The sequence below is a fragment of the Gouania willdenowi genome, unplaced genomic scaffold, assembly GCF_900634775.1.
Source record: "Gouania willdenowi unplaced genomic scaffold, fGouWil2.1 scaffold_55_arrow_ctg1, whole genome shotgun sequence".
Classification (NCBI taxonomy): Eukaryota; Metazoa; Chordata; class Actinopteri; order Blenniiformes; family Gobiesocidae; genus Gouania; species Gouania willdenowi.
The window spans coordinates 369,003-384,809 of record NW_021145219.1 but is presented as its reverse complement, the minus strand read 5'-3'; the positions used below and the strand labels follow the sequence as shown (position 1 = coordinate 384,809).

At 39.1% G+C, this 15,807-nt stretch overlaps 1 protein-coding gene and 1 pseudogene across 13 annotated transcripts in view; both read left to right on the top strand.

Moving 5' to 3' along the window:
* The window catches only part of ralgapa1 (Ral GTPase activating protein catalytic subunit alpha 1), a 129,677-nt gene that overhangs the window by 71,472 nt on the left and 42,398 nt on the right, over positions 1-15,807 (top strand). For all 13 annotated transcript variants that reach the window (XR_003673696.1, XM_028442562.1, XM_028442572.1 and 10 more), the window contains 5 exons: positions 3,724-3,795; positions 3,911-4,034; positions 5,315-5,470; positions 9,016-9,174; positions 12,744-12,871. Coding sequence is in view for 12 of the 13 variants with exons in the window: in XM_028442562.1 (XP_028298363.1) it covers positions 3,724-3,795; positions 3,911-4,034; positions 5,315-5,470; positions 9,016-9,174; positions 12,744-12,871 (639 nt within the window). In the remaining variant the exon portion in view is untranslated. The remainder of the gene's footprint in view (positions 1-3,723; positions 3,796-3,910; positions 4,035-5,314; positions 5,471-9,015; positions 9,175-12,743; positions 12,872-15,807) is intronic.
* LOC114460669 (uncharacterized) lies at positions 9,730-9,847 on the top strand (annotated as a pseudogene).

The following is a 15,807-nucleotide window of genomic DNA, read 5'->3' as shown; positions in this document are numbered from 1 at the left end:
AGTCCCATTATGCTTCCCCTATTATCCAGGGTGTAAATGGAGTCTTTGAGAGCAAAGAATGAGGCCATTACCCAGTATCAGTTTAATAAAGAGCAAATTGCTCTCCTCCCTCCCTCCCTTCATCCTCATCTCTTTCTCTTTTTTCCTTCTCTAAGAGAGGAAAGAAGGATGCATCATTATCAGCCTGCTCTGAGCTCTGGTTGTGAAACTGCAGTATTCGGTTCAGGCTGTTGGTTGTTGGGACATCTCGAGCTGAGCGCAGTTCAAAGGGACAGTTTGAGGGTTGTGGCCCCCAGGTTCTGGACTCCCCTCTCTCCAAATGTACAGTGTATTATTCCAGCCAGCTGCAGGGACTGCACGGTTAACGGAGCTGACAGAAAAACTGCACCTTGGTTGTTCATAGGTAATGTGAGCTTCACTGCCAGATCCACGAGCTGCGGCCATTGTGAGGTGATGCTGGATTTCACTCGCAAGACTTTCAGTACCATGTGATCCATTCCCTTCATTTACTATTGGTGACAGTTAAAGGTCTCAAAACCCTCATTTTCATTGATGTTTCAAAGACAGTGGCCATGTTTACATGGGAGCTTTAATTCCTCTTTAATTCAGAAGTTAAATCCTTTTTAAACTGACCTTGTAAACACCTAATTCCAAATGCAAAATGTAATTAAAAAATAAAGTTAAATCCAAATTAGGTGGCTGGTTTATTCCAATTTTAATTCTGAATTAAATAATTTATCTATCTTGTAAACTCTTAATTCTGCGTTAAGTTAATTCCGGTCATTCTGCTCATGCGCGATTTGCCGCGATGACGTGTTGGTGACGACATAATCCAAATTGGCCGCCCGGACTCGAGCCGAGACTATTTTTTTAACAAGAGCCTTAAAAGACACAAATATAATGAAAAGAGTGGATGGACGGAGACATATTCACACGGACACACATACTTATTACACACACACGGAACGGGCTTTGTGGAGATATGAAGCACCAGAGCTTCACTAATGATGCACGGATCATTTTTCACTCAACGTCCGGTATAGTGGAGGTAAAGCAGCTGTTGCATTAACTGCTGGCTTTGATTGACCAAAGTACGGACTTCTATCTCTCTTCTCCTGCTCAGCGGACCAAAGTGAAACGGTATGTTTCTGTTGAACTGCTGTTTCTAAACTACAATCAAAATACAGTAAAAGTGAAAAGAGTTCACATGTGGTCTTCTATGTTGGAGCTGAAAAGAAAAGGTTTATTGTGTGTTTTTACCTGATAGACGTGATACTTCACATCCCCCCGACCAATCAGAACCCTTCCCAACCCCAACCGGAATTCAATGAAGCCAAATAATAATGTTTCCCATGTAAACCTCAATTCGGAATTACTATTTCCATGTAAACACGAAGCAGAACACTTTAATTTTATTAATATTATTTGGAATAACTAATTCTGAATTAAAAAACATCATGTAAAGTGCTAAATAAATATTTAGTGGCCAGTGTCTATAAAATGCGACCTTGAGGATGTGTGCAATTTGACATGAGCTCCAGTATTTTCTAAGGGTTCTATTCTATCATGTGCGTAAGTCCAAAAAGCCACGCAGCGGTGCTGTTTTTGGCTGTGTGCTATTTTCATACTATGTCCAACGTAAAGTCACAGTTTGATCCACTACAGAGTGAAACAAGCTGTCATATGCAGATGAGGATGGACCACAAACTGTTACCACACATATTTTAATGAGGCTCAGCTCAGGTCACTTTAAACAATTTATATTTAAAACTGCGTATTATGGAAGCCAATAGTTCTGTTTCACTGCAAACATCCCTCTGTATTAAAGCAGGACGCTCTGCAGCCGCTTTATTTCCTCATATCTTCAGCACATCTAACACGGTCACACTTTACAATGATGATGATGATGATGATGTTGATGATGAATGTGATGACGATCAAGGAAAAGTATTTTAACTGTCACTCAGTCACACTGCAAATCTGTTCTATGATCTGATCAAATCAACCTGTTATATTGTTTATCAATGAAGGCGTTTCAAATTAAAAGTGAACGTTATCATTTTCACAGATTTTAATGACATTTACAAGCGTTGGGAAAACTCCAGGTTCTGTCATTTCTAGACAGCCCCAAAAAAATGACATCACCACCTCCTTTCCTTCAGCCCGCCTTCATTCACACATACGTGCTTTGTGGCTCCTTACGCGCGGTGGGCGTGTCAGCAGCCTTGACTGGAGAATACGCATAGGAGAGAAGAGCGTAACTGCAGAAGCGCTTAAGTCCAGACGGGAGAATAGACCCCTAAGATTGCAACAAGTAGACCGCCCTATTTAAATGAGTGTTTTGCTCATTCAATGTGGAGATGCGAGTGCACAGAAGCACACAGTGACATTAAATTGGAGGCAGATGGTCTTCTCTGTCTGCTGCACAAACATTTATTAATTTAGAAAACAAAATAATTTTTTTTTTAATCTGAGTTAATTCAGCAACACAGTCTGTCAATCAGTCCGCACCATTTGAAGATGATCTACTGACCATCATCCAGTGCAGGTCTGAGCTCCTGAGTAGTGCTGTGTCACCACACTTTCATATGTGAACATTGTGCCATCACTGCGTAAATTATGCAGTTTGGCGTTAAAAACATCACTGGAGCGGTGCGTCTATATTGCGCACAGCATCCTCTCTCTCCACCACAGCCACACCAGACTTCACACGCACTGCTGCGGGTGCGCAGCATTTTCTCTTCCTCAAACATACTTTACTCTGCATTTTTTTATTCAGTGGCTATTAAATATTGACTATTGTTTTATTATCCCCCGCCCACAAAGTTTGGAAGGGGGACATAGGTCCGTCCACGTTAAAGGGGACAGCTTTTCTCAAAAACTGTTCAAGATAGGATAACCAAATTCGGTGTGTGGCTTCAGGGTATCAATACCTTGATGGAGTTCGAAAATGAGAAGCGCACAAATATTTTTTCTGGAGTTATTGCCCTTGTGCCGTTTTTTTTTTACTTTGATGTATCTTCATAGGGGACAGCTTTTCTTAGAAACCGTTTAAGATTAAGTTAATGATTTTATATTTTGATGTGATAATTTTTTCTTATGTATACATCTAAGTTCTTAGATTTAGGACATTTAGGAAAAATGCATTGCGCTCACTGCATTGATTTATTTGCATTTCCCCCTCCCATTTTTTGCGCCCCTTATGAGATCCGCCTATTTTACATTTTCATCAGAGGGAAACACGCCAAATGGATTGAGGGTGCATTGTGATGTGCAGAAGACGTGCAGTCCTGATTCCCTGGGGATTGTACGCCTTATTAGTGCGTGGAGTGACGTTTGCACACGTTTCAATACCCCTAAACCTTTAGGGCTCTATTCTCCCATGTGCGTAAGTCCAAAAAACCGCAGGGTGATGGCAGCGGTCTTTTGCTGCAAGAAATGTGCAAAGAGTTCAAGGACACAGTAGCTGACCATCACTGCAGTACAGGATATGTGGCTGTAGAAGATAAATAGATTATTAAAATAAAATACTGGTATTTAATTCACATTTGCTGCTAAAATAAGGAGTCAGATCTCAAATTTTTGTCTCATTTTACAAACATACAAGCTTGAGAGTCATCTCGAGACAGAAAAAATGTCGTGATTATGTTGTGGCCTCAAATGGCATCACTAGAGAAGCATTTCCTCAACACTTGACTGATGATTTATATCTCTGACCGATAGGAGCAACTTCCACCTGCTGCGTAAGAATGAGAAGCTGCTTCGAGAGCTGAAGAATCTGGACTCACGGCAGTGGTGAGAAAAATGGAAACGTTAACTTTCATGTTCTTTTTGTCAAATTACAACGTCTGTTAACTGTGTCATAACAATGTGCCCCTCATTAATAGTTTTTTCTTCTGTTTGTCTTTAGCCGAGAGACCCATAAAATTGCTGTATTTTACGTGGCTGAAGGCCAAGAAGACAAACACTCCATCTTAACCAACACAGCAGGCAGCCACGCTTATGAGGACTTTGTCTCTGGACTGGGTTGGGAGGTAAAGCACATGGGATTGAATCCCTTACCGTGCATTAACAGCTGTGATAGAGCTACTAGAATACAGGTCAATGTTTACCTGTATACAGGGTTCTCACCAGGAATTTTTCACAGCATAGGGGGATTGTGTGGTGCGCAATGGAGCGCTACCGGTGCAGAAAATCTTGAAATTTATAACTCTCAGACGGCCAAATTTTGTGAAGTAAAGTTGTTTTTTTTTTTTGTTGTTGTTTTTTTTTTTTTAATCTTTGTTCCAGCCTTACTTTAAAGCAAAAAGTTATTTGTTGAATTGGTGAAGGTCATGCTTTGTATAGGTCCTCCACTAATACATACTGTAGAGACAAGAAATAACATCTTATTCTAAATTAATGCGCACCAGCCCATTGCATGTGTACCTGCCTGCCTAACTTGCATTAAACTTACCTAATTAAAATAGTTAGGTGTAGTGGCAGGTGTGGTGTGAGTGAAGCTACAGTGGTCAGGCGTGCTTCACTATCTGGCACCGTCTGCGTGTCAGACTTGCAGGTGCAGGGTACATGTTTGATTACACATTCGATGGACTGGTGCACTAGAATGGATCCATCCCCGCACACAAACATGTGCGCAAAGGATGCACACAGTAGAGCTTCAGTAGACCCGGCCCGAACCCGTCCGACCCGAATGAAGCCAATGTCTCTTTAAGCCCGAACACGTTTCAACAGGTTTTCACATCCGTGCGCCCACATGTAGAATAATCAGTTGTGAGTTATGAACATGAGAAGCAGCTTCATGTGATGCTACACGCTACATCTGGTTAAAGCACTGTTTATATTAGATGGTAATTACAGTTACCAAGCGGAGGATACACACAGGTAACATTTTTTTTTTTTTTTTTTTTTTTTTTTTTAGAAAAAAAAAAAAAAAAAAAAAAAAACACACAGGTAACATTGGGGGCAGCTAAGTGGCGGCAGGGGTCCTCTGGGTCCTCAGGTAAAGACTGGAGCATACAAGCAAATTGCCTGTATTAAATAGACGGTGCGGCTGATGTATGCATTTCTGGCTTATGCAGATTAAAAGGAGGGTTTGAACAACCTGTGCACACCTGGAAGTCCCTTTTCTGTGCAAGTGTGCAACAATTATTATGATGTAATGAATAAGAAAGGAAAGAACAACAAAAAATTCTCCTACGATTACAACGTATGGGGCCCCTACCCTCAACAGCGCTGGCGAGAACCCTGGTCTATTGTGTAAATGTTCTGGTTCAGCTGAAAATGCTTCATGTTTATGATATGTGCCATTAAGGTGGACCTCGCCACCCACTGTGGCTTCATGGGAGGACTTCAGAGAAATCGCAGCACTGGTCAAACCACGCCCTACTACGCAACTTCTACCACGGAGGTTATCTACCACGTCTCCACGCGAATGCCCCACGATCAGGACCACAACCTCACCAAGAAGGTAACGCAAGCTCACTGAGAACGTAACACAACCTCACCAAGAAAGTAACACAACCACAACCTGTTGGAGAACTGAGCATATTTAAAGCTTCTCGACACAGCAATGTTTTATATAAATCAGATCCTTTTGTTTTACAGTGTGATTAAAAGGTGTAAAGTGCCTTATAAAATATAGATATAGAATGTATTCCAGAATATAAAATATAATCCAGAGCTCACTTAAAAAGTACTGAAGATGGTGAGTGATTCCTCAAATCCAGCTGCCATTAATGCCTGTTCTATCTAATTTGGAGGAAATAATAACTTTATGGTGTGACGTGCATGTAAGGATATTTGTCTAAAATCAGTCTTTGTAAAGGAGACGATTCCTCAGACCTTTGTGTAAAATTTGTGATGACAGGGCTGTGTTTAAATTCAACAAGTGAGGATTGTTGGACATCCTGCGCTGTCCTTTAGCAAATGTCTTGGATCCTGACAATTTACCATCTTAATATTTAAACTACAAGGGTTTCATTTGAGTTTGGTTTCTGTGTTTGATTTTTGATTTTTAGTTCCTTATCAACTGTTGACACATCAGTAGCAACTCCCTGCACACACGCGCACACACACGCACACACACACACACACACACACACACACACACACGGCAACTACTAAAAAAAAGTTATTGGCACAAACACAATGTTTAGCTTTTTATCTTTCTTTGAAGGGATAGAAATTCAATTCCCTCACATTCATATATCCTTTTTTCCTCCTTCACCTTCTAGCTTGAGAATGAGCGTACGCACAGAGACACACACACACACACACAGTGGGTGTTTTCAATAAGTCTTTGGTACCATTACTTCTGTGTTTGCTCATGCGGCGCAGCTTGTATCATTGTCCAGACAGGCTGGTTTTATTGCAGCCGTGCATGCGTGTGTGTATGTGTGTGTGTGTGTGCACACCTGTCAACCCCGAGGCATTCAGCCCTCCGCACATGGCCATAATGTTCTTTTAATCTGATCACACTTCCTGCATCGTGGCCTATCACATCGCTTCAGGCCCCTGATTGGATTACGTGTGCCTGGTCTGACACCATTCGTCTCCCTGATCAGCCAAAGGCCCCCATCACAAATGCATAGTCTCTTACACTTACACACACAAACAGGACATTAAAGCTGTTAAACCTGACACAAACACTCATCTACAAAGGCTTTCATTCACATTTACATCAGTCTGCACACAGGCTTTGATCCAGGTGTCCCCTCCTATCATCTCATTTTATCATTGAGCAATAAATCACCCAAACGAGCAACGATGTCTAAGTCTTAAATTCATCTTGTACGACAGGTTCTTTCTGTCTTTGAGCTCTCTCCTGTTGACATAATCAGGGGACGTGTCTCTAATATATATATATATATATATATATATATATTTATATATATATATATACAGTGTATATACATATATCTGCCAGACTCTTCTAAAAATGACATTTTTTTCTCATCTTAAATCCCCACGCCAATCTCTGTGTTTCTTAAGACACTGTTTAAATTAATAATTATCCAGCTTCTTTGGGACCCTTTTAAAGATATCCCAAACAAGCCCCTACTTATGTTATGACCCCTTTGGTCTAGGTCTAGGAGTAAAAGAGGAGTAACATGACCAGTTGGAATGGTGTAAAAGCCTAACAATTTATTTAGAAAATGTAACTAATGGAGCAATTAAATCAAATGAGAAACAATATCAATCTTAGTAAAAAAAAAAACAACCAAAAACTAAGAACAACACCTTGCAATTTATACAAAAAAGTTACGACTAAGAAAATCACAAGGAGGAACGGCACTGCTATAACATGACTGTGTCAGCAATTACACAATATCTTGTTGTGTGTTGCGTTTAGTTACTTAATTAGTTAGAAAATAGTGTAGTTGCTACCAAATGCGCTGACGAATTATTTCTAATAATAATAATGATGGCGCCAAAAACGGCAGCCGGTGTGTGTTGATGTGTGTCTTTTCGCGGTAACTACCAAGTTAAATTCCTTGAACTTTTTGGAACTTCTGATTCTGAATAACTATAATGCATCAATTTTATATAGCGTTTTTTTTTGGGGGGACTCAAAGTTTTACAGGATACAGAAAAAATTAAGAAATTAAGAAATAAAGAAATAACAATAAAAGTAAAAGAAAGATTAAGGAAAAGCAAGTTTGAAAAGGTGGTTTGGTTTTGAGAAGTGTTTTAAAGTTCTGTAACGAGTCTGTGTTTTTGATGGGTTGTGAGAGTGAGTTCCAGAGAGCGGAGGCGGCAGAAGTGGCTCTGGTTCAACCTCTGGTTCATATTTGATTTGTACAACTAGCCCAGTATCTCTTTGTAAGTGAAACAAGAAAGAAAGCTTTCTTTGGGAACTTTTGGCGCCTCGTTCCACCTTTATAAGCTTTGTTTGATGATGCACTGCTGCAGGGCAGAAATGGTTCAGGATATATTGAGGTATTCCCTCGTCTTCTAACATCTGTTGGATGTAATCATCTCAAATTCATAGAGATTCTCTCTCAAACTTCCATAATTTATTATATGTGCTCCCGTCTTGCTGCAAATACCACAAAAACACCTTTAGAGGGTCAGTGAAAGGCCACACCTTTACAATATTTGATCAGGCTAAGCAAAGAGCTGCTCCAGCATATGGTGTACATTTTAGCACATCCTCAGGAAAACTTTTGTCAAATCTAACGGCCTCACATGTCTAACCAAACGCTGCCAAATTACACGGCGTCACTTGTCAAAACAAGCAACATCAAATGGCAAGACCTCAGGCTTCAAAATAAAAGTCATCAGGCTCAACGGCCTCAGGCCTTAAAACAACTTACTCTCCTATCCGAAGCAGCACATATTGATGACGTCATGTGTATTTCTGTATGTGTATTTTGAAAGTTGCTGTTTTATCTATTTAATTTTAAAGATTATGATGTATCAATGTTTCGTTTTACTATGTGTTTATTAACCAAACAATATGTTGATATATCTTAACTTTTAAAAAATAAAAGGAAAGGACGGCTTTTCATCTTACTTCGTCTTGTGTACGTTCGGTTCCTTCAAAATTGTCTTGTGTACTTTCGGTTCCTTCAAAATAATAGGCCATTCGTGTTTTAAGGCCATTGAGTCTGATTCTTATTTTGAAAGTGAGGCCGTCAGATTTGACAGAGGTTTTGCTGAGACATGAGTCAGTTTGGTCTGACAAACGTCAGAGGTTTTCCTGATTCCTGATTCTTCACTCAGAGGCCTCAGGATGTCCTAAAATGTACATCGTACCAGCATTGACCTGAGCTCTCTGAGCAAATGTTAAGCACACTGTGCTCCATCACTCATCCAACCTGTGCTCCATCATTCAGAGGCTCCTCTCAGCCTTTCCCACAAAGGGTCACCTCCGTCACCCAGACACCCACAATCAGGCAGGCGGTGTATGATGGAAACCTGCATGGGTTGTGTGATGCTCATAGTGAGGTTGTTCTCTAAAGAATATTTAGAGTAATTATTCTGTCATGTCTCTTTATTTTCTCTCTTTAGCTCCGACATCTGGGTAATGATGAAGTTCACATTGTTTGGTCGGAACATTCAAGAGACTACCGCAGAGGCATCATCCCTACTGAGTTTGGAGATGTGCTGATCATCATTTACCCCATGAAGAACCACATGTATTCCATCCATATACTCAAAAAGCCAGAGGTAATAGAAATGTTTTCTATCCCTTGTGTTACTGTCTTTATGGTTTTTGTCAATATAATCTACTTTGAGTTCTTTGGAATGGCAGAACTACAAATTAACCCACTCCATATTAACCCGCAGAAGTTTAACCAATCAAGAAGAGAGCACTGGGTTTTCAGTGTCAGTTTCAGAGCTGAAAATGATCAAAGTAGTTCTTCAGGTTCTTGGTGTTGTACCTTCTACTGCTATCAAAAGAACAAGATCAAGCTCTTCTCCTCGTCCAAGGAAATTTGTCCAACAACTTAACCTGACAAAGAGAATTTCATTTTATTAGGCTTTTGGTAAAGCATCCTTTAACATCATTAATTAATTGTTATCACCTGAGTTTTAAGGGGCCATAAGTGTTTAACAACCAATGAGCAGGAAGTTCTGACATAATCCAAACCACAAACAGCAAAAATTCATCAAATAGAAAAAAATACATCTAAAGAACATTTGTACAACTGTGACAAGTAAATGATAATAAAAATAAAGCAAAACCTAAAGTAAAGTAGCTAGTAGAGTAACTTTTTTTGTATGTGTGGCCATACCAGCCTGTCATTGCCTGATCCCGTTAGATCTCAGAAGCTAAGTAGGTCTGGGCCTGGTTAGTAGGTGGATGGGAGACCACTGAGGATTCCAGGTGCCACAGTGGGGAACAGTCACCCCGGTTATATCTGTCATTGTGTCCTTGGGCAAGGCAATTAACCCACATTGCCTAGTATGAATGTAGTGAGTGATTGTTGGTGGTGGTCGGAGGGGTTGATGGCGCACTTCGGCAGTCTCGCTTCCGTCAGTCTGCCCCAGGGCAGCTATGGCTACAACAGTAGTTTACCACCACTAAGTATGGAATGAAAGAATAATCCCTTAATTCTGTAAAGCGACTTTGAGTGTCCAAAAAAGCACAATATAAAATTGATTTTTTTATTGTTATTATTATTATTACTAAATTTTTTAGATATTTTAGATATTAAAGATGTTACAAGTCTTTTTCTTTTTTTCTGTTTTATTTCTATATTTACAAAGAGCTTAACTGGGGAGTCAATATTATAGTTTCATTCTGTAAATGTTTTTCCTAAAGACAAATCATTGATTCTTCATTTAAACAGCCTTTATTTATTATTTTTTACTTTTATTTAAGCGATTAAATCATTTAGAACAAATTCTCATTTGCAACGATGACCTGACCAAGTGGCAGAAGATATGTAACAAAAAACAATCCTGTAGTATCACGTCATGCTGGTGGACTTTAGCTCGTCTGGGTTGAAGCCCTACAGTGGACTGGCAACATGTCCAGGTTGCACCCTTTTGTGCGCCCCCATTCAGAACAGTCATCTATAAGATATGGATCTGAGTAATAAGCGTTGCTTGAGACACAGAAATTCCCAATAAGAAAACGAGACAAGTGTGAAAATAAAAGGAGTTAGTGCTGGATATTGATCCATAGAGTAATGTTTAAAATAATGGTGATAATAGATGAAAACTAAAGGCTAAAAAAATAAAGTAAGTAATGTTTATTTATATAATACTTTTCATAGACAGAGGTCACAAAGTGCTTTACATATCAGCTCATTCACACTCACATTCACACACCAACATTAAGCCGACATAGATCTGTGCCTATATTCATTTCCAAAAAGAAGGGTTTCCTGTTATATTGCTCTGTCCCTGTTCGATAATGTCACATTTTACAATTATTATTATTAGTAGTAGTAGTAGTTGGGAGTGTGCATTGCCATGAATCTGACGATACGATATGATGTGGCCTATTCCTATACTAAACAATATGATATACATTGCGATATATTGCGATATCAATAATTACAAATTTCATCTTTAAAGTACAAAATGATAAAAAATACCATTTATTTCATTGTTTTTAAACTTGCGAGAACAAGTAAATGATAACTAACTGTAATTAAAGTGCAAATATCATAAGCATGTTTATCAAAAAGTCAAATTACTTTTTTCAAAAAAGTTTAACTTTTGCTTTTACAACAGATTCTGATTCTGTTAAGATCTTAAATTTTTTTTTAAATTTTTTTTTAAAGTAACCATATACATCTATAAAAGTGCCCAGTATTGTTTTATAAAAATAAAGTGCAATCAACTTCCAAGCTAAAATGCATTGAGGAGTGAGGTAGTGTAACAAGGTCTGACGCGGTTCACTGACACATACTGACCAGGTGTTTACATGCTATGCATATGTTTGCGCAATTACAAGTTGCTGTTTTTTCCATTAAAAACATGATTAAGAAATTTTACATTTTTGGATCGATACGATAACCGCGCAGTGAAATATTTTTTTATTTTATTTTTATTTATTCAGTTTATTTCCGACATGGTTACATTCATTTTTTTTTTTTTTTTTTTTTTTTTACATTTTTTTGTACATGCCGAAAAAGGAGACGAGAGAAGCAGTTGTAGTAGTAGTAGTAGTATTCTCCCTCTCTTCCGTTTCCCACTTCTTTACACACCAACACACAAAAATAAAGTCAACAGTTTAACAAACTGTGAGTGTCTTTATTAATTCAAGTGTCTTCACTGTTGAGTCATCTCTTTACATAGATGTTTCTGTCGGTCTAATTATTTTATTTTCTTCTCTCCTGCGTTACTGATGGTAAGAGCCGTAGTTTTCTGATCACGCTGACTGGAATTCCGGTACTGCTCTCAGTTTAATATGATTGTCATATTTTAATGGGGGGCGTGGATAGGATGGGAGGGGCGCTCACATCCATGCTGATTCGTATGTTCAAAGGATAGGTGCTTGGATCCAGTCACGCCATTTTTCATGTAAGTCTTTGTACACAAGGCCCCTGTTGATCCAATCAGAAATACGTTCAGAATGACCAACGATCTGCAGATTTCAATTGCCCTGATCTGGTTCATGTCTCCATCTAATACCACAACACTGTTGGCATAACTATTTAAAAAGGAAGAAAAAACACAATCCAAAGCTGGGTTTTTTTCTTTGTAACGTGGATACTGCCGCACTAATGACTTCATCTTATTGTTTTTCATTCATTCTATAGGGAAAATATTATTAATCAATTATTATCAATTATAAGAAATCCCAAAACAAGTTAGATAAGATATTACCTTTGTAGATGTTTTCATAGCAAATGTATTCAGGCATTGAGCCATTGAAACAGAGGCCTGGTCTGCAGATAACTCAATAAAAAAAGGGACATTTTAGTTCATGGTGGATTCCACAAGCTAATGTTTGGACAAGTCAGAAGGCTCAGTTCCTGATAAAGAGACTGTCCCTGTGTCTGTAAACAGGGTGAAAATTCATAAAGTTACCTTTACCCTTCTGTTTTTTTGGGCGTGTGCCTCAGTTTGCTAATTAGAGGAGTCACCCAATGCTTGGAACGTCTATAACAATTTAGAAATATATAACAAGCAGCATACCCAGCTGATCAGAGTAGACAGACACTCCACATCCACATGCATCTGTCATAAAATAAATGATTAAATCTGCTTCAAGTGAGAAAGTGTTTTGTGTGACTCCTGCCTTTCCTTTAATTTACTGTCTGTTATGTTCTGTGTAGGTACCGTTCTTTGGTCCACTGTTCGACGGCGCCATAGTGGACATGAAGATCCTACCAACAATGGTCCGCGCTACTGCCATCAACGCTAGTCGAGCTCTGAAGTCCCTTATTCCTCTGTACCAAAACTTGTATCCTTTTAACAAATGTTGCGTAGCAGAATACAAAAGACAAGACAAAGGTAGGTCAGTGAAACTCTTTTTTTGTTGCTCCACTATTTCACACCAATTGCTGCACTGAAGGATCACATTGGCTCCGTGGTGTAAAAAGCTTTCCCTTGAGGGTGTGATTGAGAATGCTGGTTATCACTCAGGTCTTGGTTTAAGGATAGCAAATCAATGCTCAGCGTTGTTTGGCTTTCACAGTGTGAGTGAGCGCTGGGTGTGATCGAGCTGTACTTCGCTCGTTCTGAAATGCCATCTATCAGCTACGTGTGTCGGCTGTACATCACTCACACAGGAAGTTGCTGCTCGTGTGCTTGCGTGCACGTGTAGAAGCAGTCAGACAGGTATTAACGCATGCGAGATCCACTCCAATCGCCGTTTGTTTGGAAGAGGCCTAGCAGTCGATACCCGTCGATGGTTCTCAGCTCTAATGCTGTGTAAATGAGTGGCTCTGCACGCTCACACTCACACAGATGGCACCTTTACTCACAGCCACACAAAGGCACATGCATCCACATGCAGATTGATCAACAGATACAGGGCTCACATGCACACTTCTATGAACAGTTGAAGTTTTCGGTATTATTTAGGGATGGATAGATGAGTACTTGGATAGTTTACTTAGAATGGGCAGCAAAAAGCAGAAAACATAAAACAAGATTAAAGAGATATAAATCTTTAAAAATGTAGATTTCCAAAATCAAACGCTAACATGGTTAAACCAGAAGAAAGTGCCTTCAACATCCTCTAAAAAGCAGCTAAAGTGACACGTTCATTGAGTTTTAGTTCTTTTTGCAGAGGAAGTGGCAAAATTAAAAAAAAAAAAAGCTTTCTTCCTCAGTTCTGTTCTGACTTTAGGAGAAGTGAGTGATAGCAGGTCCTGATGAAAGGTTTTATGGTCCAGTTTTTTCAATGAGGACTTCCAGAATACTAAAGGGCAGGAAATGAAGAATTATGTCCATGTCTTGGTCTGTGTGAGGATAAAACACGTTTGTAGAGCAAACAGTGATGATGAGACTTCGTTGTTGTGATAAACCTACATGGTGCACAAATTAAAATATATGCATGTATGGTATGTATCACCATGAACTAGCAGCATCTCCCATGCTGTAGAGTCACTGACCACGTGAGGTGTTAATGACTCCTTCTAAGGTCTGATAAAGGCGGGGCACAGCTTCCATGTTTCCTTACTCCAGAACACATGAACTGTATGGATGATCAGAACACTTAGCAGATCCTGATGATCTTGAAGTCCTGCTTTAGATTTACTGTGGAAGGAAGAAAGTTCTGTATGCGTGTGTGTATGTGCGCGTGTGTGTTTGTGGAACGAATATCTCCCCGACTCGGTGTCTGTTGGACCTGAAACTTTTTTAACGGCTTCCACATACCCCGAGTGTGTGCATTTGTTATTTTGGACTTATTTGGTGATTTAAAAACGTTTATTTAGATTTAATTTCATCCTAACAGCACATTCATGTTCACCGGAAGTAAAACCAATTCAGCTTTTGACCTCGGTGTGAGGGGCCGCTAGTGCACCATCTATATCTATTTCACTGCACTGCTCCGCACCGGTGCATGCCAGAGGCAATCACAATGGCAAGCTAGAGTCACGTGTGCAGCCAGAGCCAATCGATGAAGACCTGGAGTAGCACCAGACCTTTGCACAAGCACACGAGTGAGAGAGAAGAAGATAGTTTAAGGCTCTTTCACAAGTTTTGAGCTCCTGTGGACTTTTCTTTTGAGGAAACATACTTTTTGACTGTTCCTTATTTGGTGATTACGTTTCAAAATGTTTATTTTCATGTTTGTTTGACCGTTTGCTGTTTAGACCGGACGGACCTGGAAGTTATTGGTGGGCAATGGCCACGGCTGTGTTGAAAGCTAATGGCAAAAATTGAAAAATTCTCCGCGGATACGGTATTATAAACGCTGATATTTTCACCTCTTGCTATATAACCAAATGCGCAGCTTGGATGTACATGCTGAGCCATTTAGAGCCATTTAGAGAGAGAGAGTTGCAACTTATTTGGTGTTGCAAAATGTTTGTTTTTCGTGGTACACACACACACACCCTCACCACACATAAGGTATTTATAATAAAAATATGCTAAATGAGTAAAATAAAACAAAAAATGAAACAATGTTTATACTACTATATAATAAGTACACAAAACGACAACAGAAATGCACAAAACACACACAGTGATGTCAAAAACATACATTTCAGAAAAATACACCAAACAACAAAAATATGAAAATGACTCAAAATACACAAAACTAAATATTTTACACAATATGCAAACAGAAATGCACAAAACTACACCAAAAAAGATACAAAAATACACCAAAAAAGATACAAAAATATACATAATGACTCCAAAAAACATACATTACAGAAAAATACACCAAACAAAAAAAATAAAAAAATTAGTAAAAAAACAACAAACACATTTATCATGTTCATGTCCCATAGAAATAAACCAGGGAAATTGCACACGCTATTTTACTTTGCACCCACAAATAAACCCCTTTATAACACGACAGAGTACAGAGTATGTACACCTCTTTGTACATCCAACCTTCAAACACATACTCATTTGGCCATAATTGACAACTCTACTTAAGCCCCCACTATATGAATACATACTTCCGACGGGCAGTGTACTAGTTTTAAAAATTAGCTCGTTACGTTTAGGACATTGACACTCAAACTAAACACGCCACTACCTATTTCTGCTGCTTGCGAAAGCCTTTTATCACATTACGACTCTTTTTCAGACCAAAAAGGGCATGTTTCATATCCAGTAACCTGGAGAACATCATTCTCTTGAGGCTTTTTGGTAAAAAAAAAAATTGGTAGTTATAGCTTGTTTCTGTTCGGCAGGTCCCTTAGTTTTATGCTT